This window comes from Pseudopodoces humilis, chromosome 8 (assembly GCF_049639895.1).
Source record: "Pseudopodoces humilis isolate 2021_Gansu_Grassland_sample_001 chromosome 8, ASM4963989v1, whole genome shotgun sequence".
Classification (NCBI taxonomy): Eukaryota; Metazoa; Chordata; class Aves; order Passeriformes; family Paridae; genus Pseudopodoces; species Pseudopodoces humilis.
In genome coordinates, this window is record NC_142207.1 from 26,934,943 (window position 1) to 26,960,991 (window position 26,049).

Below are 26,049 nucleotides of genomic sequence, written 5' to 3' on the forward strand. Positions count from 1 at the left end.
TTTCTCCATTTTTTATTTTTAGGAACTACTTGAAAACATTTATTATTTTCCTTCCACCAAGATGCACTTGTACAGTATTGTTTTACCACTTCTCTCTTGAATGGAATACCATAGGACAGGGTAACACACTGGGCAAAGTCTTATATCATTTACTTTGCTTTACGGGGGAAAAAAGCATGACAGAGATGAGAAATAGGCTCCTATTTTGCAACAGGGACATGATACTTTAAGCAAAAAATGTGAATCTGAGTTTCCAAGCAGAAGGGCAGATGATTTAGAAACAGGAGCCTGGAGAAAAAGAGGCTGAGGGGAGATCTTACTGCTCTCTGCAAGTACCTCAAAGGAGGTTTGTAGCAAGGTGTAGCAAGGTTTCCAACCTTAGTGTTTCTATGACTTGGGACTCTAGATGGCTCCTGAAAAACCCAGTGAATACTGTTATAAAGCTGGGGAGTTACTTCTTAGCAGGAGAGATCTCAATTGGTCTCATTACATTATGCTCACACACAGAAGCTTTCAATTTACTATTTATTTATAAATTACTGAATCTATGAATTCTCTAGAGTTGGGATCCTGTTTAGATTAAAAACTCCAACTGATCTGTGTAATACCTGGAAATCTCTGACACAGATGGTACTGTGCACCTGCAGATGGAGTGTGTAGCACAGGCACAGTGAGTCTAACGTGTTGCAAAATGTGAAGTTGACTTGTGCGTGTTCAGCAGTCTTGCTACATGCAGATACCACTCATATTGGGTTTACTGCACACTCACACACTGACAGCACACGCACTGTCAGCTCTGCTGAACAGGTATGTTCTGAGAAACTCGGTGAGAGGGATCATCAGCACTTACTTTCTCCACAGAGCTGAATCTGGGTCTTCAGCTGCTCTGTATCACAGGAAAATCTGGCAGACCTGCCCAGCTCTTCATCATATTTCCGTTCACTCACAAAGTGCTGCAACACACAGACATATTAACAGTGATTGACATTCTGAGCAAAGACTGTATGGATGGTAAAAGAACCAATCAATACTTAAGTTTGCTTTAAGGCTTAGCAAATTCTTGAACCTGCCCTGTTCACAAGATCTCTGTGCAGAACCAAGTATTTTCCCATCCTTACCAAATTATGTCTCAGAGCCCAGTGATGGGTGGATCACTCCCACACTTGGGAAGTGGCTCATGTCAGCAGAGAATATATGCTTGATCACTGAACCTGAAGCTATCAGGTTTACTTGCTGAGTATAAATAATACGCAAACAGCAAAATTCCCCACTGCTACACTTAGGAGGGGATAACTTAACATTTTTCTGATAGCATCTGTACACTGCTCAGAGGTGCTACAATGCTTTAAGAAGCTACACCTTCCCTATGGAAAGCTATTTACCCCTTGGCCCATAGCAGGAATGAACAGCCTGGCCACGTTAATGTGACAGCTTTTCCATTGGCATTTCTGCAAATGGCTAAAATATCCAAGCAGAAGTAAATGCCTGACCTTAATTTCAGCCCTGAGTTCAGAGAGTTGTGCTTCAGCCATCTGACTGGCTAGGTCTGCCAGTCTCTTCAGCTCCTCTGCTTTCTTCTGCCGAGCAGTCAGGATTTCCACTGCCAAATAGCAATAGTCAGTCATTAATGCTAGGAAGGTAAATTGCTCTGTAATTTATTGGTCTTTGGGCATTAACATGGTACATCCCATTTGAGACAAAGACATGGAGCACTGACTTCAACTGGACTTCCAATATGGTACTTGCACAGATTAAGTTGATTAACATATTTCACTGAACTGCCTGATTTTGAAAAAGATCTGAAAATATGATAGCTGTCAGAAAATCAAAGTTCAACCAATCCTCCAACATTCCGAATAACAGAGGCAGACGTTGTTTTGAGTTCTCCAGTGCTTTATTTTGAAGCACAAAAACAGGGAGCCTTCCGAAGACATGGAAAGAAGCATTACATTGAGTCACCAGCCTGTTTCTGAAGACATGCTGTATTTGATTTACACAGGGGAATTTCACTTCCTCTGAATTCATAACCTATTCAATATACAGTTTGTCTTAAAGTCACTGGCATTGCAATTTTGCTTTCACGTATGGAATATACACATTTGCCATTTCAACAGCAAAGCAGCATTGAAGGCCAACAGTCTTTATGAAAAAAATACTAAATATTCATTACTGCCTTTCTTGTATATTCTATGTAAGGAAGGGGTGAGTAGTTATATTCTTATAGGGAAAGATTAATCATACACCACAAAGCAATGGTCTACTTGCACACAAGATAATATGACATTACAATTTTGGTGGAAATAGATGCAAACTATTACCTAAATGGTGACTCAGTGTAAAATCAACAACTGATTAACTTGCTGATGGGATCAGTATTTATGTCAGAGAGGAAACAACATCTAAATGTAAAATAGTAACAAATCATAGTCTTTTGTCTTGAACTTACACATAAAGTTAGGGGGAGTGGTACTTAATGTAAACCATCCTAAGGACACAGACTCCATTACAGCAATAGAGATTCTGGCTTCTCTGCCTTTTGGCCACAAATTTCCACAGCACACTTGACAGGTCATGTAACCAGCCTATACTTTTTAATGCTATTTTTAAAGCTGAGAATTAATGCTATTTCACAGACAGTTTGTTTCTCAACCCGTTATCATTTATTTAATCAGATAACATCTTATTTTCAAAGTATTACAGAGTCACTAAACAATTTGGGCTGGAAGGGATCTTTGAAAGTCTCTAGTCCAACCCCCTGCAATGAGCAGGAACATCTTCAACAGATGGGGCTGCTCAGAGCCTGATCTTGAATGCTTCCAGGGATGAGGGTCCCCCCTCCCCTGGGAAACCTGTTCCAATGTTTCACTGAGTACAACATGGTCCAGCAGGCACAGGGAGACACAGCTGCACCTGTACAGTTGTGTGGGAGCAAACAAATTGTGCAACTGTAGAGAAGTGTGTCACACACATAGAAGGGAAGGCAGAGTTCCTTTAGCCCTGTGGTAAATCTGTGCCTACATTATTACTTATGCTAAGAACAGCTCCTATCTCCTCAGTTGATCTTTTCAATTTCATTTTTTGTAGAATATGGTCTGTGAGAGTGAGAAAATTTTATCAAACTAAATGAATAGTTTACCAGGTGCTTACCTTGTCCAATAGCTCTGCTTTACTGCTTGTTCTAGGTAATGCTAATATTGTTTCTCCCCAAGACCAATATTCTCTTTGCTGAAGTGACTGCCCAGACCATATGAGCTCATTTCATCCTGGCATTTATTTCCATGAGATGCCAGCCAAATACCCATGTTTTAAAAAAACCCTGAAACTGTAATTGGAATTTTTCCTAGTGTTGACAGGAAGAATAAGATCACCCACTGTAAAACAGTCCTTGAGTGCAGCAAAGAGATATGAAAATAAATAATATTCTAAATCTTGGTTAGCATGTTACAGTCCTGTAACAACTTTCTGCTCAAGTTTCTGAAGGCACTTTACAACCTACAGCAGCTTTGAGAGGCAGCAGAAACCACACCACAGGAGACAGGTACTGTTGTGTGTGGAGCTGGCAGGGAAACAGAACATGCCATGTGCAAATGCAGCACTTCGCATGCTGGTAGGCAGGAATTAGGTTTACTTTCTACAAAAATTCCCGTAACTGGCCAAGATTAATGAAAGGGCCCTATAATACCATCAGCCCTGGACAGTGTATTTCCAATATGTGGTTTTGTTTGTGCAGTTCAGGCTTAAACCTGTGTCTGCTGATCAGTAGGAATTCTGCCATTGGTTTTCCTGGGAATGAGTGTGTGCTCTGTAGCTGATTACAGCTATCTGGTATCTTGGTATCTGCAGGTACCAAAAACTTACTGATATGTATGTATGTATGTATCTATTTCACCAAAACCTGCTGATATATATCCCTTCACAAGTCCTTTCCAGAATAACATAAAGCTCCAAATTCACATCTCTTTCATGTTATTCCTAGAAAATTAGCAAATAAAATTTGAAACATAAACATTGCAAATCCTTGCGTTTGTAACTTCGTACCTTCTAGTTTCTACACATATACAACTGCAAGAGACTTGGACAGCAACAGAGACTTGAGAGCATTTTTTTCAACAAAAATTCAATTAGTATACTTTTTTAAACTAAGTGAGTTATAAATGCAGATGAAGTATTCAAGAATGCTAAATATATTTGTGACACTGCTTGGAAGGACCTTGAATTCACAAATCAGTAAAAGGACTGTATGCATTCATAGCAAGGGGATACATGCCAGGAAAAGTATCATTCTAACAATGCTTTGATTAGTGTTCAATTTCTTGCTTAGCATTCTTTACTGAAAAACATCCCCCTGTATTTCCTGGGGATAAATACAAACATTGTGTCTTGGATGGAGTGTTAGATACTGTGGTATCCTAATACAAGGCTCATCTTTGCTCTTCCCCACCCCAAAACAAAATATACATGAAAATACAAAAACCAAAGACAACATAAAAGCCTGGAATCAGATCAACTCCCACAGATTATTAAGAAAACAGACTGCAGTAAACATCTGTTTTCCATTTTTTAAAAAACTGTTCTAATTCATGAGCTTGATCACTATCCCTTAAAGCTATGCAAGGCAACACAATAACCTACACGCCTACTCCCTAATTCCAGTATTCTAACTTACGAAGATAATATAAGCAAGCAAACAGTGATTGATAAGTGGAAACCAAGCAATTGAATAACGATAGAAATGAGGAAAAAAAAAAGGTGGTCAAAAAGCTCTGATAAGTAAGCAGAAGGAGTAAGTTATCTAAATCTAGCTCCATATCACCTTTGTTTACCTTAATTTCATAACACTGAAATTTTGATGCACGATCATCATAGAAACTATCCAGGCACATCACAGCATTATCTGACTATTCACATAGAGTGAAAGATGATGGAATGCTAACCAAATTTTTGGATTGTGTAATTTTCTGCCAAACACAACAACTGCTTCAACAGTATTCCAAAATTTCCCTGTGTATTTTTTTTTACTTACTGGCTTCTTCTTTAACTTTATCAATTTCTGCCATTAATGACACTTCTTTGTCTACGATGCTAAAAAAGAAAAAAAAGAAAGAAAAAAATCATGATTTTATTCAGGCTAGAACTCCATCAAAATCAAAAGCTCTAACTACACACAGACTTCAGACATTAATAATGGGCAGTTTTGAAATTAATAAGGCATAAAGAATTGAAGCTGAAGACATACCTAGGCAAGCCAGCTACAAAACATTAGAGATAATGAGTGTGTGCTGCTTTACACAAACACCTGACTGGCCTTCCCACGTATCTGCACAGATGTGGAAATCAGTCTGATTCATCACAGCAATCCTCAAATGACTAAACAGTCTGTTTCCTAATCAAGCCAGATATACCATTGCAGCTACCCAGATTAATATAGCTTAGGTCTCAGAACAAAACTAAGAATGAAACAAAATTAAAGATGTGTGGAATGAGGTCCTTTTCTTCCTCAGAGATATTTTTGCAAAATATGTCAGGGTAAACAAGAAAATGGTTTGTGATTTAAATAAGCATTAAAATATCTCCATAACAGAAGTCAGATTCCTTGCTCCCTATTCCCTCCAGGACTGGGAAGGAGTTGTTCCACTTCTACCTGGCCTTCCTAAAGGAATTGTCTGCCTCTCCTTTTACAAATGCCTGGTGTGCAATCCCTGACAGTGCTTATAAGCTGTCAAAGTGCAACTGATTAGGTGGATCTGCTGAAAGCAGACAGGACATGTGGTGAATTGGTCACATTATGAACGCAGTGACATTGTCCAGTGGGGTAACATTTCTGCAGAATGCTCTCCAGGTGACAGTGCTCCGGTGTGCCATTCTGTTTTCCCCTCACTAGATTATTCTTTAAGTTCACATTTCATAATCACCACCAATGTTAATGTTTGTGTTTGCGTGAGTAAATTCAAGCAGCTGGGGGGAACTGAAAAAAGTAGGTCAAACACCAGGAGTACATCTAGGCACAAACTCAAGGGAAGAGTGGAGCTCTCAACCCTGTTAGTAAAATCAACCTTAAACAGGAGCTTTTGTTCCCAGTGAAGACACTGAGTTACATGTGAATAGGCTTCTACTGAAGGAAGACATTATAGAAAACTTAAACCAAAAGATTTGTCTAGAACATCCTTAGCAAGAAAGAGAAAATGGTGCAGAGTTCAGTGGGCAGTAAAGAGAGACAGAAGATTTAGAGAGGTATTGACAGGTCCTTAACTAAAACAGGGAAAGGTTGGTGAAGCAGGCAGTGTGGGGAACACATGGCAAACACACAGCTGACAACTAAACATTTACCAGCTACAATATGTTCAAGTGCCATTCATCCTTCCTTGACTTCTTCCAACCAACCTCATACAGGAGTTTTGCAACAGAAGCTCTGCAATCTTCCGTCCTTGAGTTTTCCCAGTCTACCATGCCCCCTGAAGAGGAGGAGACTTTTATGCTGCCTCCCAGTAGCCAACAAGAGGGACAGAAGCAGGTTGGCTGATGGCAAAGGTTGCAGCAAGGCAATTGCAGTGTAACACATTTTTTTGTTTCATACATAGGAACAAGACTAAAATTACTGTTTTAGCCTGCCAGATCAATTTAGTGTGACCTACACACCAGAGGAAATAAAACAGCAGGGTTTTTTTACGGTAGAGCAAATCAGTTAAGAGGCAGGCTCTGACAATGGAAGGACATGCTTGTTCCAGTTGGCACTCAATATTCTCCAGGCATAAGCATTAAGCTTGAATGCCAAACAAGCAGGTGATGATTCCAGCTTGCTAATCTAAATAGTCATAGCTTCTCAGAATTAATCTATTTTCAATTAGCTTTTGTAACTACACAGTTTAATAAACTTCCTTGACTTTCACAACATGTGGCTGAAATGAGCCTTGTCCTTACCTATTTCGATCCTCCACAAAGAAAATATAGTTACCTTTACCACTTTAAATGAAAAAATGCAGATTTTTGCTTTTTCTGTCTCTGCTATTAAAGTGCCTCCCTAGTGCACTACACAGGTTATATAAACATAAACTTTTGTCAGGAAAAAAAGGTCACAACAGCAGAGCTCAGCAAAAAAGTGTTTTAGTGGAGCTCATTCCAGGATTGCCCTCTCTGCACTCTAACAACAGATCCTTAGTAAACTGGTGGCCCCTAAAATTTTATTTTGGTGCCAAATAAAACCACTTCTAATACCCGAATGAAAACAAGGCCACAGCAGTCCTATATTTATCATATTTTATAGTCAAATCTTATCTGTTACTAGACAGTTTTCCACTCCTAATGTTCCATTTTGGTCTCTGATGAACATTTCAGGAAAGTGTTTGGATGTCGTAGCAGCAGAGGACAGGACTGATGAATTTAAAGAACAACCACCTGAGTACTTCCTTTGTAGCTATAAACTATCATTGGAAAAATTAAAGAATAGTACAAGAGGGAAACTGTTTGGTGCCTTTGTCCATGTAAGAAAATAAGTTTCTTTAACAGCCAGACCTTGAAAAGGTTTTCCTTCCCTGAAGACAATGCAGCTCTACTAATTTATATCAGCAGAGGACATGTACTCTCTCTCTCTCTCGGCTAAAGGAAAGAACATACTAATTTTCATCTGAAAGCGTACAGCCACATTTTTCAGCTTGGAAACCATAAACTGCCACATGTCATATATAGGGAAATTTAATGTTTCTTTAGAAATGTCCTAGGCTAACCAGCACTAGCAAATGCAAAACAGAGCAACATTGCCTCCAACAAGAATTTATCAAAGTTATAAGCAAATGAAAACAACAGACAGGAAACTGGGAAAAACCCTGGCTGGGGGAAAAAAAAAACCGACAAATGACAAGTACAAAGAGAAATCTTAATGCTCACATATAGAAAGAGAAAGGACAAGAACAGTGTGGAAAAATCAATGGATCAAAACTTGTCTCTCATTCCTGCTAGTATCCCACTGTTTTCACACAAAGGTCCAACAGTCACTTAAACTGAACAGCTCCTTAGGAGTTCAACCATTTTTAATGTATTTTCTGGGAAAATGCCCTACTCAGCCTTAATACAATGATTGTGATTAGACCACAGCAAAAGCATTATTGAAAACTGCTCAAAGCTCAGTGCAGCAATACCTCCCAGGAAAGCATTTTCTTTTAATGTTTCTTAGTGTCCCTTTGGCACTAAATGTTGCATCAAGCCGGTATAACTCCAGTGCACAGCCTGCAGCTATCGGTGTGCTGTGGAGAGCTGGTTACTGAGTGCTACAGGAACTTTCTGCACACTCAGGTATGACCAGATTTGAGCTCCAGCAGAGCAAGGAACAGAATGCATTTCAGATCTAAAGACACATGAAGGAAAACACTCTGCTAATTTCTTCATCTCCAGTTATGTTACTTCTCTTGGGTTTTCTATAGATGTTTGGAACCGGGTTTAAAATCATGAACATACTATTTCAGTTTATGTTCTGAAGAGTTCATAATCTTGTCAATTTTTTCTGATTACTCTGAGCACTAAGAACCTGAAATATTCTCCTTACCTTGAATATCAATATCAACACCTAATTATATTCCCACATACTATTTGCAACTCTGGTGACAAACACACAACTCAAAACCACTTCTTTCCTTGAATGTACCTGAATCCATGCCCTAATTATCAGTCCCTAGGTTCCCATATTGTAGTAGACCAAACACTGACTCAATTCCTCCCTTCACTGATCAGACTCAAGACAGACCTGAATCAGGTGAGCCTTATCTTTGCGATTGATGATAAAGAAAAAAAGCAGAGTAACATTATTATCTCTTTCTTTTCTGTCTCCCTGACAGGACATCTGTCTCCTGAAAGGACTGATTCTTCCTTTTCTTGCCCCTCACATTTTCAGGATCAGGACCTGGGTACCAAACTGAGCTATCAGCACTATATCACAATTCACCACAGGTGAGTATCTGCAGTTTGGAGCACAGGATTTAGCACTGTCTGAGCTTAATATCCAGGTGAAATTTTGAAGTGGGGCTCAGGAAGGAGGCAATTTTGTTGAGGGGATATGGTAAAGCAGAGGCCTAACAGAGAGGGCATGCAAATGAGACACAGTCAGTGCTCATGCTGTAGGGATATGAGATGCAGCAGGAGAGACAGCAGCTCTCTAGGAATCATTTTGCTGAAGTGACTTTGAAGGCAAATATATAAGTGCCCTATTCCTGGTCAAATGAGCAGTACTCATGCCTTGGCCTTACAGAGGCTGGCAGGATTCATGCTAGTGTACAATGGCAAGAGCTGCAAATGCCAAACTACAATGAGTTGCTGGCACAGCAATGATAGGGGAAAATTATGCTGACAGCTGCCTCATTTCACAGTTTCATATTCAGAACAAATTCTGAATTTGTTCTGACATTAGTGGAAACAAATTAGTCTTCCTCTAGTTTACAGCATGAGATCTAGTATTTGTACAGTGCTAAAGAAAAGATATTTTCAGTCAGCTGCAATACCTCCAAATTCCACTAAAATGATTAAAGTTATTAGTGCCTCTTGAGAAAAGTTGCTTCAGATTGCCATGCTGGCTGATTTATAGCTTTACTGATGAGAATCACAAGGTTTCCAGATGACCAGGATTTCCTCTTTCCTTGTACCACTTTTAGGCATTATGACAAACCTATTGTGCCTGAAGAGATGGGGAAATAAAAAGACCAAGCTGACATGGAGGCAAACATGCTGACACAGCTCACAAAGGTAAGACCCAGATGCATGGCATAGAGCTTACTGTTAAGTGTAATTCGAATGAGCCCTTTCATAACCCTGTTAAACCCCTCAAAATGCCAATTTTCTTCTTGGGGCTTTTAATAAACTTTACTCTCCCTGAATCAGCTTTGTGCACAGATTGAGAATGACTGCTGTTCTGGAGACTGAGGAAGACAGTGTTAGCTGTGGCATCCTGAATAACTGCAGCAGGGCTCCTCATCCGGAAGGGGGAAGAGCTATTTTTTCCTGAGCATCCTCTGGGGGATGGTTCAGCTGGAAAGCTGCTGAAGACAGGTACAATTTGAGCCCTTTTTTCATGAGGAAGGGAGTTAGAGTGCTGAGATACTGTTGGAGTCTGACAGTTTAGGCATCAACAAAAATACAACATACTCCAGTGATGTTGCTCTGTCAACACTTTGGAGCAGACCCAAGTAGCTCCTTGAAGCTGTGCTGATTGACAAGCTGCTGACAAGCCCAAGCCAGTTTGAGGGATGTTAGTACTGTTACTGTCTCTGCTGTATTTGAGCTGAGGTTACATGCAAATTCATGATCATGGTCCTGATAAGCTCTGCATTGGTCTTTAAATATTTTGGGTTTTTTCTTGCACACATTTCCCTTTTAGCATGAACATACTTCATCCACAGGCAGTGTGAAAAGACAATTGATAAGAATCTCTAATCAAATTGTGTATTTCACAAAAGAATCCTGCATGTCAATCCAAAAACTAGAACTGTCCCTGTCAAACTTTTGGCACAAGGAGCTAGAATGATGTATGAGAACATAAATATGAAGCCAAATCACCTGTTCTAGGGGATTACAAGTGCTACAGGATCACTGACTAGCCATGCTATTTTGTAATTGGAGAAATTATACTTCAAGTTTTCTTTATATTAATAAGAAATATATATATAGTAGAAAATACCTTGTAGGAAAAGCTGGTACATTACATATTTTGCAATGTTTCAGTAATTATATACTTCCAGTATTAGCTCAATATTATTTAAATGTTCACAATGCTTATTTGATCACCATACTAGCATATGCACAATGTTTACACAGCAAACCAGATTACATGAATTTTCATTCTGATCAGTAGTACAGTCTGACAGTAAGAAGATGAACAAAAGACAGCATAAATCAATCTCAGTGAAATCCTTCCCTCTGCAGAGCACTATCTAGTAGAACTGAAAATGCCCAAAGGCATTTAGTTATTCAAGTTCATCTTGTGTAATTTTTTATCTACCTTCACTAAAACTGTTCTTTTTAGAAGCCAGCCAGTGTGATCTGTTAAATACACCATAATTAAAAGTCTACATGCAATTTTCTTTTAAGATTTCTTTACAAACAATTAGAAATTTATTGTCTCCTCAAAAAAAACTGTTTAAGCTAAAAACTGGCATAGAAAACCTTTTCCTGAATGAACATTTCTAAATTCATAGTTATTTAGAAATGAAGGCATTGTCTCACAATTTGGCAGTGTTAACAATGGTGAGTATGAGTTGCACCATGGCTTATTAGCATCCTGCATATTTTTACACAAACTTGTGAAGTATTTCTTTCCTATTTGAGTTTCAGCTCTAATCTGATTCCTGAGGTATCTGAATACCTTGCTGGATTTATATATTTCAGCCTAAACACACTCCAGCAAGGAATGTTGCTGAGATCCTGCTATAGGAAAGAAGCAACTTTCTCAAAAGCACATTGGAAAGTGGCCTCAAATAAAGGTCTGGCTTTTTGGTGTAATGTCAGTTGAAATTTTTCAAGATAATTATTTTCTTTTTGTGTTTCTTAAGTTAGATTTCTCATTAGTCAGACAACAGTGAGATCAGAAAGGAGATATTTGCTTTTCATCCACAATGACATGCACAAAATTGAGAGTCAACCTGCACGGCCTCAAAACCTGTGTGTTCTGTGTTTTAGAGGATGACAAACACACCTATGAATGACTGGGAGGGAAGAAGGGAGACATAGTACCATAGATATATAGAAAGATATTTTTATAGACACATAAAACGCAGACAACAGCTAAGAAACAATGTAACGTAACCTTTGAATCTCACCTCTTCAATCTACCTTCACAAACTTATTTAAAAAAATACCACAATGACATACGTAAATTGTAAAAGACAAAAGGGTCAGAAGGGGGACTTCTGTGTCTCAGTGAAACCTAACTCCCCCCAGTTCCATGAACTCTGTCTGTCCTCTCCACCAATGCACAGCAAGGGTGATCCCAGCCTGTTGGGGGGTGTGAGAAGAGTGCCAGCACAAGCCCCTCTCCCAGTGCTGCAGCTCTCCAGGCAGGTAGCCAGCCTGGGGCCAGAGCCTGGTGGATTGGCTTCTTCTAGACCACCCGGGCATCAGGGCCAGGGCCCTTGGTCAAAGCACTGATCTGTGAAGGTACCTGAAAACCTAGTGGGGCCAAGGAAACCTGAGTGCAAAGACAAGGTTAAGGACTGGATGGTGTGACTGATAGGCAAACAAACACCACAACAAACTGCAAGAGGATTTGAAAACCTGGACTTTAGAGGCATAAGGATTACCAAAGTTTGGCTGTTGGACAGACAGTAACCTCATAAGAACTGTCTAGAAATGGAGAGAAAAACAGCACAGAACTCTGTTCAGTGTAAAGCAATACTAGTCCTGGCCTTTCCAGCCATCTGCCCATCTCCAAACTACCACAGCACAAACGGGCAGCTCTCATCTGGTGCCACTGATTCTGGGCTACAGGCAACTGTTCTGCAACTGTGAGCACTGGCACCGCTGCTCACTACCCCACACTGAGTCAGTACAGACACAACCATGTAAGTACAGACATAATTCTGTTCTTTTAGATTACTTCTTCCCCCATTCAACCACTCCTCTGCTTTAACTTAAAAGCAATATACAAAGTACTTATTTTTCCCCAAACATACAGCACATGCTCTCTAATTGTTACCCTAAATCTATTTTAACGTATTTTTAAATTGTCAGTATTGCCAAATTCCATCTTCCCAGCACTATGTCAGAATAATTTCTTTTAATCTAGCCTGTGGTAAAGCTTTAGACTGCTTTTTCTTCACTCCAAAAATTCAGTTGTGTTTTCATTGCTCTCTACAAAGCACTGGACATACTAACATGTTAGAAAAGAGTAGAGAAGCTTGTATTTATGTGGTTCAGTTCTGCATGCAGTGTAATTAAACCTGGTTCTTACTGTTTTCTACAGACTATTTGTGGCTGGCAGCAGACCATATGGGCAAGTAGCAGATGTTTCCTTTTAGTTTTCCATATGATTGTATGAATGCCCAATATGTGAAAATTATTTTCTGGCAAGAGGTGTTATGGGGAACTGTGGCTCCTTTTGTGCTCTACACATTTCACTCAGATTTCCTGGGGCTCTCCTTTTATCCCCAGGATGGTTATTCAGTCTCTTGGTGGAAAAGAAGTGAGAACACAGTTAATGCACGTAGGTTTTAAGCTCGGCAACAAATGACTCAAGTGCACTCTAGTGAGAGGAGAGTTCATTTAGCATTTTTAACCTTCCCCTGCAACTTAAAGACTATTTGGTAGTCTTCTTTTCTGGGCTCTACACTACTGTAGGACATAGCTATGCTCTGATACGTTTTATATCAATCTAACAAGGGGAGTACCTTATGTTCTCACTCACACAAAGGTATTCCTGAAAACCATACACCAAAAGCTGAATGCAACAAGGAGAAATACTGGATCAAGAAGCACTATCAAGAAGACTTTTTTCTCCTAACTTTCAGGCAGCCTGAGGAACACTGCCCTTCAACTTGCTCTGCTGAGTGCTCTCACAACCTTGGGAAAGCAATATCACTGAAAGCCCAGCAAGAGCAGGGGTGACCAGAATGCTGGATCACAGCAGGAGCACAATCCACATGAGACTGCAAAATACTTCTTGTGAGGCAAAATGCCCTGCCTGGTCCAGCTCATGGCTTGTAAAATGCTAGTGTCTTCTGGCATGAAAAGAACTGAATAAATGCAAGCTTTTACCACTTCTGAGCACACAGAGAATTACTCCAGTTAGCAGAAACTTCAGTGAGGCTCTTTAAGAAAGAGGAAGTGAGCCCAATGCAATGTTTTTAAACAAACATCTTTCTGGGATTGTTATTTGCCCCATTTTACTACAAAGTCAAAACTGAAGCAAACATTGCATTTTCCCCCCAAGCTTTTACAGGGGCTCACAGCACATCTGCTCCCTAGCATTGTTTTTCAGATCGTGGGAGGGTATGTGCTATTTTGCCAGATAGGTGACTTTTTAAATAGTAGCATAAGTAACTTCCCTATTGGTTAGATCAAGCTGTGAAATACTGAACCAGAGAGAAATGTGGATTTTTACTGAGTGAACTCAATAGTCTCTCCTGTTAAAAGGAGATGTTCTTGTGAATGTTGCTGCTGAAGATTTCAGGACATCTTAGGCCCCATGTGCTATTCATTTAACTCTGTAATAATGGTTTCATTTACTGTCTGGAAGTTGGAGGAAGATACATTATATTATCTTTGCATTCTTCATTCTTTCTGTGATTGTTAAAATAATAGAAAGATTTAAAAAACCAAAACAGATAAGCAGAAAGTCAAAAATATTACTGACTCTTGTAATGCAGTTTTGATTCTGGCCTTGATAGCAAAAAAAGGACACAAAACTGGTCATATATCCTATTATCAGAGGAAAAAAAATAAACCTAAAAGAGACAAATTAGTATGTGTTTCAGCATTCAGATGCAATGCAAGATAAAATCTTCTGACTTCATTTAGCTTCACTAAAACCCCTTAGGTGGTGACAGCTGCGTGTAACAGGAAGGGGTTACAGCACTGAGCTCATTCCAGTATTCCTGGCAGTTCTGAACACAGACAGCACTTGGTGGCTGTTCTATCTGCTGTCCATCTCAACCAGCCCACAGTCCAGCAGGAACTGGGAGAGGAACTTGGAAAAAGCTTTGGAATCACAATCGCAATGGAGACCTGACATCATGCCCTTGCTTTGGTCACTCCATACCATTCTGGGAGCAACACTTCAGCCAAATTCCTTAATTTTTCCATGACAGACAAGTTGTCTGTGTCACAGTGAAACTCCATGCCAAAGGAGGGTAATAATATGCTCACTTAGAACCTTATCCTCCTGCTAGCACTGGGGACGTTTTGTTTAATTCTGGAGCAAGGAAACTCCCATGAAAGTTAACTCACACTAAAGAATGCAGCTCAGGAATACAATGTGATCCTTGTATGAAGTCTGAAGCTGTATCTATCACTAGTTTGGGTGATTTCTACCCAAATCCAGTAAATCTACAGCAGTTGTCAGGGAATTTTTGGAAACAAGGCATTAAAACAGCTGTGCCTATCTTCTTCAAAGTTTAGGCCACAAGATCATATGAAATATCACAAAACTCTCTTTAACAAAGCCAGGCAGTTTACTGTTTAAACAAAAAATCCCCTTCATTCATTTGAAGAAAAACCTAAATATCAGACTTATGAGCTGCCAAAAGCAACATAGCCAGCACTGAGATTTCCATAAACATCTCCTGACATTGTACTGTCCTCGTTGCAATGTTATGCTGAGGCACAAATATTCAGGCCACAGATCTGTTACATTCTAGAGCTTCCAGCAGACTCCACTTCAATAATTTAGGCACTGAAGCTGGTAGAGGCAAAATGAAATTAAGCCTATTGAAAAGTTTTCCAGGCTATTTTCATAATTTTAAGTACTTGCACTTACAAATTCTTGCGGGGTATTTTAGTATTAGGCAATACACTTCACTGCTTTTCAAACTAAAAAACGACCACATGGAGAATGAAGAATTTCAGTTCTGAACTTACCACCTCCCTGCACTTTTAGATCATAAAAGAATTCTAAGTCTGTTCCATGACCAGAGTGATGATTGCTTAAAGACTGAATTGCCTGTGACTGCCTGCAACCAAGGTGAGACATGTGACATAAGGTATTTTTAACACTGCTACCAAAAATACAAAAAGTGTGAGCTACACAGCAAACAAAATCCAACTATAGTTTTCGCAGAGAAAAGGTCCCCTCTGAGAACTACCAAAAAAAAGGTGCAAGGAGTTGATGAACTTTGCTCAGTTTTTCTATCCCAACAATATTATTATTACATTTAAGTTTATAAGCAAAAAATACTGTAATGGCTCCAGAACAAGCCTGACAATGCTACTGAATTTAGTACAATGAGTAATCACAGCTCCCCTGCTATACAGTAAAGTACACTGGGGGCTCAGTGAACCAGAATCTTCCCCAAAATCAGCTCCGCAGCCCTTATATTTTCTGCCCATATAGAAGTGTAGCCCCAATGGCCCTTAAGTAATTTTAGATTCATCTTTGAAGACAATGAATACACCCACTGAAGTCCAGAGCTAACAAACTTTTGCCAATACTACTGCTCTTTTATAAGATACATTCATAAAAACACTGACAAATACTGTGATTGAATTAAAGGAGAAAGTTTTTTCACTCTGATTTGTAACCAAGCATCATACATTTTAATGTATTTCCTCTATTTACTTTGACACTAATTCATATGTTTTATATCCCATCTACGCTTAACCAAAGCCGAGTGAAACTCAAAGCAGAAAATACTTTTCTATCACAAGAATATACCAAATATACAGCTTGCTACTACAGCAATTATTTCTGCTATAAGTTTTGAGAGGTGTAAATGCTGAAGATCATCAGTAATCAAAATGATAATGGAAAAAATAGATTGAGGACAAAAAATGAGGAAAAAGAATGAACTAGAGATGTAAATTGGAAATTAAATGACGGATGGGAAACTTAGAAGGAACTATGAGGGAAAGTTAACAGAACAATGGTAGGATAAGAAGCAAAGATGATGGAACCTGAAGAGACAGTAAAGGACTGTCTGCCAAAAGAGATAAGATCAAAGATGCAGTATAGAAAGAAGAAATTTAAAGAAGGTAAAAGAGACTTCAGAAAATCCCAGACAGGATATTTAGAACAGCTTTCATTTGCTCATATATGTTGCCACTGAATCTGATGCAAAAGAATTAGGTCATGATGAATAATATAGGAATAAAAAAACCTGAGTTTTTTTCAAAGACCTTTATGTATGTATACAATATATGCACATATTACTTCCTGGTTCATGAGGAGTGTCATTACTTAATGGCACCATGTTTTTTTTGTTATGAAACCAAATGCAGCAAACAAAGAGGGTGTAAATGACCCCTCTCCACTAATGCCAGTGGCTTAATTGGTCCCTTTCTAAGTGGAGCTGATGGATCTCTGCAGCTGATTTACCTACCAGCTGTGTAATTCTGCAAAAGCAGCTTTGATCTTCTTCACTGAATTATCCACTTCCTCTTTGATCATCACACGATATCTGGTTAGAGAAACAGTGCAACGCTGCAAGTCTTTTACTGACTTTTCAATGTTTGGCCCTAAAATAGAAAATAAAAATTGCACGGTAGTCAGAAAGTTGGCTTTAGTTTTTCTGAATGAAGCACCAGGAATAGTTCAACATATTATTTGCTCAGATTAGAATGAAGTGGTTATTCTACTTAAGTCCATAAATCCAACTTTTCCATAGTCCCTCCCTAATGCTCTTCAGTTTCTAAACAAGCTTGCTGAAATACATTCCCCCAATCAAATAAATATTAGAAAGGCATTACTAGTTGAAATCATTCTGCTTAATATGTTAAATAGACCATAAAAGGTTTTATTAATTTTGTTATAATTCTGCTTGTACTTCCCAAAACATCTTTTTAACCTTTGTGAATTTAGTTTTTTTTCCTAGAGTTCTCAGCTGTTTTTTGACCTCGGAACATAGCAACCAAAGACCAAATTTACCTCTTTTTTTGACTGAATCATCTGTCTTTGTTTCAAGCTGGGTAGACACACTGGGTGATTTAACTGAGGAAGATTTTGACTTTGGCCTGCCTAGGTTACATGGGAGTTGAACTGATGGCTGAAGGGGCTCATGCTGTTCTACTCCATTCATAGTCTTTGGGTTTAATTCCACAGATACTCTCTGGCGTTCTTGTTCTCTGTCTGCAAGAAAGCATTAAGGAAGAAAATAGGGAGTTGTAAGATGAAGAAAGGTATGAAGCCTTACTGTTAAATCAGAATGACTTTATGGTGTTTTCCTGGCACACATTCTATAAAACCTCAGAGAGCTATGACAACAAATTAAATTTTTTTGGTAATTAAACACTAATTGCAACACCTCCTTATTTCAGTGTATAAAAGAAAAACTCAATAAAAAATCAACCCTTTCATCCCAATAGGGAAAATACCTCATAACATAAAAAGCATGCTACCAATTATAATATTTGCCCAAATATATCTATATATCTATCTCACACAAAAAATGTCACTAATTTTATCAGCATTTTAAAAGCACTGATTAAAACATTCCTACCTGAAATACTTACCTTGCCTGACTACAAGATTTCTATCAAAAGCTGCTGCTAAGAGGAACCAAGCAGGAAATGGAAGTATGTCAAAGATTAGGCTCCTGGGTTCAACAGCTTCAGAGGGATAAGATAACAATGCCTGAGCCTGTTTGGCTGCCACAAGATGACCTGGTTTCCTCTTTCCAAAACTCCAAAGGGATTCAAGACACCAGCATCATAACAGAGGATCAAGCAGCCAAAGCCTGACTGTGAAAACTGACAGGCAAGGCCAGCTATTACTGCCACTGTGAATTTTAGTTAAGGAAACAAGCATAGAAAGTGATTTGTTGTGTTAACTAATTTTTCTCATTTTTGTACTCACTTCAACAAATGAATGATTCTTCATTCTGAAGATGCTTTCTACAGATCACTTTATTCAACTGATGATGCATGGTGTCTAGAGAAAAGGGACTTTTCAGATTAACAGCTGGATTATGGCCCACGAAATGGGATAAACACTGCTGGGATATCACATGGACAGGTGCAGCATATCAACTAGTGACTTCTTTCTGCTCTGGCTGGGCATTAGGACAGGCGGAAAGCATATCTTGGTATGTTTAATGGCAATCATGTAACACCAGAGAAACAAGAAGGAACATCAGTGCTCATATTTTAAATCAGAATTTAAGGGCTTTAAAGGGATGAGTCTGAAAACAGAAAAGGTACCTGGCATAGAACAGTAGGTAAGAAAGTAGTGAAAGAAGTCAAAGAAACCTGTGAATCTGTGAAAGCAAGAAATACCAGTAATGCAGCGCTTTGAACATGCCAAAGGTTTGATGCCAACGCCGGTCTTGCACATGGTGAGGAACTCTCCTGTGAGAGAACTGCCACTAACCCTGTTCAACCCTGGCTGTGTCTCACACTAATGCAAACAGAAAATGCTTTATAAATCAAGGCTTTCTACTCTCAGTTAAGGCTGCCCTTGCTACATAACTCTAACAGGTAATTGGAAACCAGCAATCTATCAGCTAACCTATAAAGAAAGGCCAGGGCTCTTCAGTTCTGTCCCTAAGATTTGATCTTCTGAAATCTGTTGTTAATGTGCATAATTGTTTTTACTGCCTTTAATTAGCAGCTTTGGTACGCTTGTCAAGACAAATTACAAACTTGACAGCTTTTTGCCTAAAGAAGCTCACCTAGAACAATGATTATACTCTAAATTGAACTTTTTGATCATCTTTTGTCTGCAATATACTTTGATTCTTCCAAAATTACACACGAGCTACTTTGAGACCCAGCAGAAAGATGACTAACTAGGATAGCAAACAGTAGTTTTTTATGCTGCAACTGAACTTTCAAATTTGTCTGAAGACAATCAACACAACTAAAAATAGATTGAGAAAGTCTGCAGCAAGTCTCTGAAGACTTGCACCAGCTAAAACATATGTATAACAAAATCTAGTAACAAAGTCCCTTCTCAAATACCTGCAAGACAAGTCAAAAGTCTGAATAAGAGCAGCTGGAAGTGAACTGTTACATGGTTCTGTATGTGGTGCCTTGGAACTTCAGCACCAGTCTATCCTGCGACATCTGCTGCATTAACAGTCAAGTATGACCACACTTGCCAGTAATGGCAACAGCCCAGATTAACTTGCTCTGAAATCTGCTGAGCTGCCATCTTCAAAATGAGTGGTTTATCTTTTTGCAGTAGCTTGCCATTGAATGTCTTTCAAATCAAGTGAACCTCATAGATTCTTTGGCTCAAAGAAGAAAAAAGCTGTATGTCCCCTGAGAAACAAACAGGAAGTTTGAAAGATTCATTAAAAATCTTCCTACATGAAAAGTAAGTAGGGAAAAGATCAGGATCTGATTTTACTGATGTCCCTGCAAAAGCAATAGCATGGCAAGGCAGCACCAAATATCATTTCAGTGCATTCACACTGCTTCTTTACAAGACCATGCACAGAATGGGTAACAGCAACTAAAGATGTATAAGAAAAAGAAAGATGGAATAACGGCAAGAAATAAGCAGACCTGAATTAAAGGCAAATTGCCAAATGTTTCCCTCCCTAATTTTCTACGGAGAAATGATGCACCCTCCCTTCTGGTTTCTGAAGTCCCTTCCAGGCTGCCACGATTTTATGGCTCTAAAAGTCCTAATCTCACAGTCTGGGAGTTGATACAGGCAAAGCTTCAACCTCATGTTTCTCACAGGGAGGAAAGCATTAGGGACTCTCAGCAGACACCTATGATCCTTCTGAGTTGTGAGTCCTCTGAAGAGAGGGTGAAATGACTACAGTAACATTCATTTGATAGGAAAGGAACCAAAATAAACAAACCAGACAAGGACAATACAAAGGAGATTAAAACACAAGAGAGCAATATGAAACAGGTGCACTTTGGACTCACTTCAACATTTTACACTGCTTTAAAAAAGTCTGTATGACTTGCTCAGAAACTGCAAGGGCACAAGCTGCTGGCCCCTGAAGGATCCTGATCACTTCGGCACAAATGTAACAATATGAATATAGGTGGCTTTTGACCCTAGGAAAGTAATTATTATACTAACTGCAAGGAAAAGGATACTGCAAAGATAGTGCAACTGAAAGTGAAGAAGAAATTATTTTCTTCTCTCCATTAAAAATTTTGCCAGGAAATTACCTTACTACGTAAGGGAAACTTGAATATTAAAGTTTCAGGTTCTCCTTTCTCTCTATTTTCTTTCCTTTATCTTCTTTTTTTTTTGTTTTTGAAAGCTCTCTCTCTCCCTTGTTATTGAAACAGGAGAGATGTGTTTAAGTTGAAATAAAAAATTGTAAAGCTATGTTAATTTCTCATTCACCACTTGCAAAAGCAAAGAAAAAATTCCAGATACTTTTTGCCCTTTATATGTACAACTATCTCTTAACTGTTTCAAAGAGAAAAAAGCAGGATTCGATCCCACTGACCCATAAAAAGATCACTAACAGCATAGGTACTCTTCCTACATTCTGTATCCCCTAGAAAACATTCCCCATGTACAGGCAATTAAGTCTAGATAGTTTTATTCATGCATATATAATTTCAAATAATGTCACTCTGAGAAGTCCGATTTATACCACAGATGTTTGTGTCCTGCAAAGTAAGTGGCAAAAATGCTTTTAAGTATTATGGAAATGCAGAATTTTATGGCTTATGGCATATTTTATCCAAAATTAAGTGTGAGTCTAGCAAGGGCAGGGAGTGTATCTCTGGTCCTTTGTGAGGCATCAAATTAGGACAAAATTTCTTGGTAAGTAGTTTGCTTGGCTGCTATAGGTTACATAGTCTTAAGTTAATTAACCAGAGGCTGGCACCATCAAAGTCATCTGAAAGCAGCATATAATTCATTTCAGGACAATTATTACCTTAGCACATTCCTTTAAAATGGGGTTTGAGAGCTGTATTTGCAACCATGGAAAAAGGGATTTCAAGGTAAGGTCTTAAGACACAGGAAGCAGCAATAATCCAGGCCTGTCAGATGTCTAAATGTGAAGAGCTGAAGAAACACTAGCAGTACTGGCAACAATTAAATATGAGTTTTATGAACTTGTAGGCAAAAACTTTCACAGAGTTTCTGTCCCAGAGCAGTGAGTTTGTTCACACTGGTGTTGGAATAACTGTAACTCTGTACTTAGTACAATGAGAAAGAACTTTGTGTTTTACTGCCCCTCCCAGTTTCAGAAATGGTAACTAGATAACTAGAACATGTAAGAAACTAAATGCATGTACTGAAAGGCTATCAGAGTGCCTTTCTACACCACAAAGGCCCTCCCTTCCCTGCTAGGAAAAGCCAGTGGAGGGCTAATGTAACTAGCTGGTGTAGGGAAGATGAGAAAAAGAATAAATGGACTAGTTTGGACTAAGCAATAAAGAAATCCAGTAATATGCCACAAGCTCACAGTGCTCAGATTTCTTTACCCCACATGAGGGACCCAATAATTTTGCTAACAATTTGACACTCAAGCCATTTTCTAAGCCTGAATTCTTCTGTACTCAACCTGTAATATTCTGTATCAGCTGGGCTGTCTATAGAAAAAGGAACATTTTGCAAGGAAACATATTGCAACATTAACAGCATGCAGATATAAATCTATTGGCATGACTTTAACAGTTATGTGCATTATTTTTCCACAAAAGCATCTCTACATCTTCATAGCAATAAAAATACAATAATCTTTATGTCAATGAAGGCTTGGCTATGGCCAGTTGAAAAGGTGCTCTTTGTCAGATGAACTGACCTCTGATTTCTGGACAGTCCAGAGCTGACCCTACAAATCCAGAGTCTTTGTTCTCAAGAGAAGTGGTTTCCAGTTTCTGATTGGCAGAACCACGGCCAGAGTTGTCCTTAGGGCATCCATTCATATGACAGTCATTTATTTGCTGAGGCTCTTGAGATGCCTTCTCAGGTCCACTATTCTTGTTTTTAGGATCTTTATTGCCTTGGTGCTGTTTAGATTTGCTTCTTTTTCTCCTATTGTTCTAAATGGAGAAATATTGCAAGAACAGAGACATCACTCAATGCAAATCATACAAACTCAAAATAAAATCAGTGAATGGAACCCTGTAAGTGGCTGTGACTATCCAGGATACAGTTTCTTATTAAAAGTGTTTCTGTGCATGGGCTGTTTTGGGATTTGTCTCGTGCTTGTCCAGGGTCTGTCTCCCACACCCAGGTACACACGTGTGCTGTCCCAGAAATTCGTTCAGAACACTGGGCTTAGTGAGACAGTGACAGAAGAATAGGATTAAAAATAGTGCACACATTTGCTTTCAAGTACTGTCTACAGGTGTGAATGAAGTCACCTGTGCTGGAAAAGGCCAAGTACTGACCCAAAGTACAATTCAAGTACAGACAGCTGACAAGTGATTTCAATGCCTTGACTCTCAAGAGCAAGTTCTTACCTTCTTTTTCCCTGTCATATTCCATTCCTTTAGAACCTGAATTGCGCTGCCTATAGAAAGAAAAGAAACGTTTCAACAAAAGTTCAGCTGTGAAAAAGAACCAGTGTGTCCATGATCAGTTTCCAGTTCCCTAGCTGAGGAGCATTTCAATTTGCTGTGAATTCTCTTACTTGGGGAGAACAAAATGGACACTGCTGCCTTTCTTCTTCTCAGTTACCTGTTCTGATCACACTACTTACAGTGGATGGTCTACTTGGCACTACAGGCTTTTTATGGACTTCACTGCACAAAGCGATTGTGTGCCTGACTTAAAACATTAGCATAAGACCCAGAAAAAATCAACACTCAAATCTCCTGCCTGAAAAGGAAAGTATCTCAGCACCCAGAGTCAACACTGAGTACACTAAATAGTCTAGACCCTGACTGGAGCATCTGAAAGTTTTAAATGCTTCTTTTTTATCATGTATTTTCTATGTGTTACCTGTTATATCTTCAGAAGACACAAGAGTACGAAAAGTAAAGAATTAGCATGCAAAAGAGTAATTTTGCGGACTCTTGCATGAAATCTGCATCACACAAACGCAGTAAACTTAGGCCTGGCAGAAAAGAATGGTAAAAAATTATACTGAAAAGCAATTACAGTTATAATTGAAATTCTGCCTGTCAGCCACAATGAGTTGTTTAGATAAACTTATGGACAAAAAGCACGTACAGCCTTGGTCAGACAAGTGCCTGCTGCCATGTTAAAAGAAAACTCTTCTTCTAGTTAACATCATCATTTTGTTCTCCTGGAGCCTAATTCTGAAAATAGATCTCATGATAAGTTTGAAATGTCATCCAAACTACTAGGGCAGTATCTGCCACAATAATACTTTTAATCACCATCAGGTTAAAGGTCTTCTGCTTGAATTTAACAATCACTTTACCATCACTTCACAAATCTAGTAATTTTAGTAAATACTCAATTATTAGCCTTATCAAGTGGATTTCATAGTCAGACATTCTTCTCACTCCTTTCAGTGAAATCTTGATATTAGCATTAAGAATTGCTGTTTTCAGACCACCATGAGTTGTCAACTAGTATTCAGCCAAAGATGTGTGAGATTTTCAGATGTACCAAAATTACTTTTCTATCACAATGAACCAGATCCAAGATTATCTGGTGAGCCTATCACACATAATAAGAAAGATTACGTATCTTGCTAAGCCAAATTTATTAAATTGTGAAAAAACTTTAATGGAATCCATCAAAGTCGTGTTTTATTTACTAGATAACATGACAATGCAGCTAGAAGGCTAAGACAACTTTTATTTCGTGTATAACTATATACATATTTATCATTAGTTACACACATACTTACGTACATGTAAGTACAATCCCCTCTCCTAAAGGTACATCATCTTTTGACAGGCACCATATTTCTGTATGAATTAATAGACATTTGCTGCTCATTTTACTCCATGATGCTGAAAATATGTGATTTCACGTGACCGCTTTGTTAAGTGTTTTCACAGTACCAACCAACACCCTTTTTGAGTTGGCTGGTGGTGTCTTTGCTTTGCTTCCCTCAGCTTCCCTGTGAATACTATGCATGCTGAGAGTTACTTTAGGGATTCATCCAACTAACCTCTGTTTCTTCCAATTGGAAATGCACTAACTGTCCAAATTCCAAAACCCTCATTTGAATCCACCAGTATATCTTCTCAAACACATCTACAAAGCAGCTGAACAGACCTTCTGGTTATGCTTAATTAGGTAAACTAGCATAGCAAGTAAAACATTTGAACCCTCTTTCATTTAAATCACAGTTCACATATAGAATAAAATTCATAACAGAGGCATCACCTAAATGTCACTCCAGATATGAAGCAAGATAGGAAACTATATTTGAATGTTTCTTGATTCAGCAAACAGCACCTCTGAGAGAAGCACTGCATGGAGGTGGCTCAACCTTTCCATTCACCATGGTCACAGCAATGTTTTTCACTGCAGGATTTCTCAGCAAGTGTTATTTCAATCTTAGCAATTTTTGCCATTCATGTGAAAAAATATTTCAGTTATTCAGTCTATCTGCAGTGGCAGCTGTGTGAATACATATCTGTTCTGCTCCTTCCAAAGCTATTTTCACATGCTCCCTCACAAAGACTTCTGGACAGTAATCATGAACTGGTCAAGTTCAAACAAAGATCATCTGAACTCGAGTATAACAGCTTGCTTTTCTTCATGACTTTATTGCACTTCTTGCCGAGCTTGTGTTTGCCCTGTTCCTTCCTTACAGCAGGTGATGACACACGGCTGTGAAAGCACTTCCTCTTTTGAGGAACCTTTGGAAACAATTCATAAGCCACAAGCAGGCTGTGGTAACTTACGAGAAAATAAAGTGAAAGCAACTTACTGAATAGAACAACCCTCTACTACCTTCCCCAGGACATACATTGCAGGAAAACAAAATTATTGTTTATTAGATGCATCACACTTTCCTTTTTCTCTGCGTGTGTGTGCACAGACAAATACAATTTCAGTATGTCCCTCAGAACGTAACTGTGCAGCTGCCTGAAGCAAAAAGGACCATATAGATCTGATGGAAGAATTTTGATATATTTATAAATAGTTCGGTTTGCTTGCATCTGCATTTTGCATATTGGTAATTCCTAGTATATGATGATGCTTTTTGGCTAATACATTTTAGTAAGTTATTCCAAATCAAACCTGAAAATATTCTGAAGTAAAATAGGCATGAATTAAGCAACTTACAGAGATAGAAAAAATTTCTAAGATATAAGGGCCCTTTGAGACCACCAGACTTCTATCATTTATGTAACCCTAAGCTACAAAAATTTTGAAAAGATTGCTCATGATATGCTATTACTTCTGCAAAGGGTTTCTCAAAGATTCTGGTGAAAGTTTAAAATACTTGACTTTATATATTTACCAGGAAAGTTTTATTAAAATACAAGTGACCTTTCATTAGAGATGGTCTTATGACGCAAAATACAAATATGGATCCAGGTTTAAATGGCTCGAACTTT

At 38.7% G+C, this 26,049-nt stretch overlaps 1 protein-coding gene across 3 annotated transcripts in view; it reads right to left on the reverse strand.

Annotated features, from left to right (window-relative positions):
* Positions 1–26,049, reverse strand: part of SPATS2L (spermatogenesis associated serine rich 2 like) — a 76,783-nt gene that overhangs the window by 5,137 nt on the left and 45,597 nt on the right. For all 3 annotated transcript variants that reach the window (XM_014249625.2, XM_005519913.3, XM_014249627.2), the window contains 7 exons: positions 23,020–23,069; positions 22,356–22,596; positions 17,552–17,752; positions 17,007–17,142; positions 5,024–5,082; positions 1,491–1,600; positions 851–953 (listed from right to left, as the gene is read on the reverse strand). In XM_014249625.2, coding sequence (XP_014105100.2) covers positions 851–953; positions 1,491–1,600; positions 5,024–5,082; positions 17,007–17,142; positions 17,552–17,752; positions 22,356–22,596; positions 23,020–23,069 — 900 coding nt within the window. The remainder of the gene's footprint in view (positions 1–850; positions 954–1,490; positions 1,601–5,023; positions 5,083–17,006; positions 17,143–17,551; positions 17,753–22,355; positions 22,597–23,019; positions 23,070–26,049) is intronic.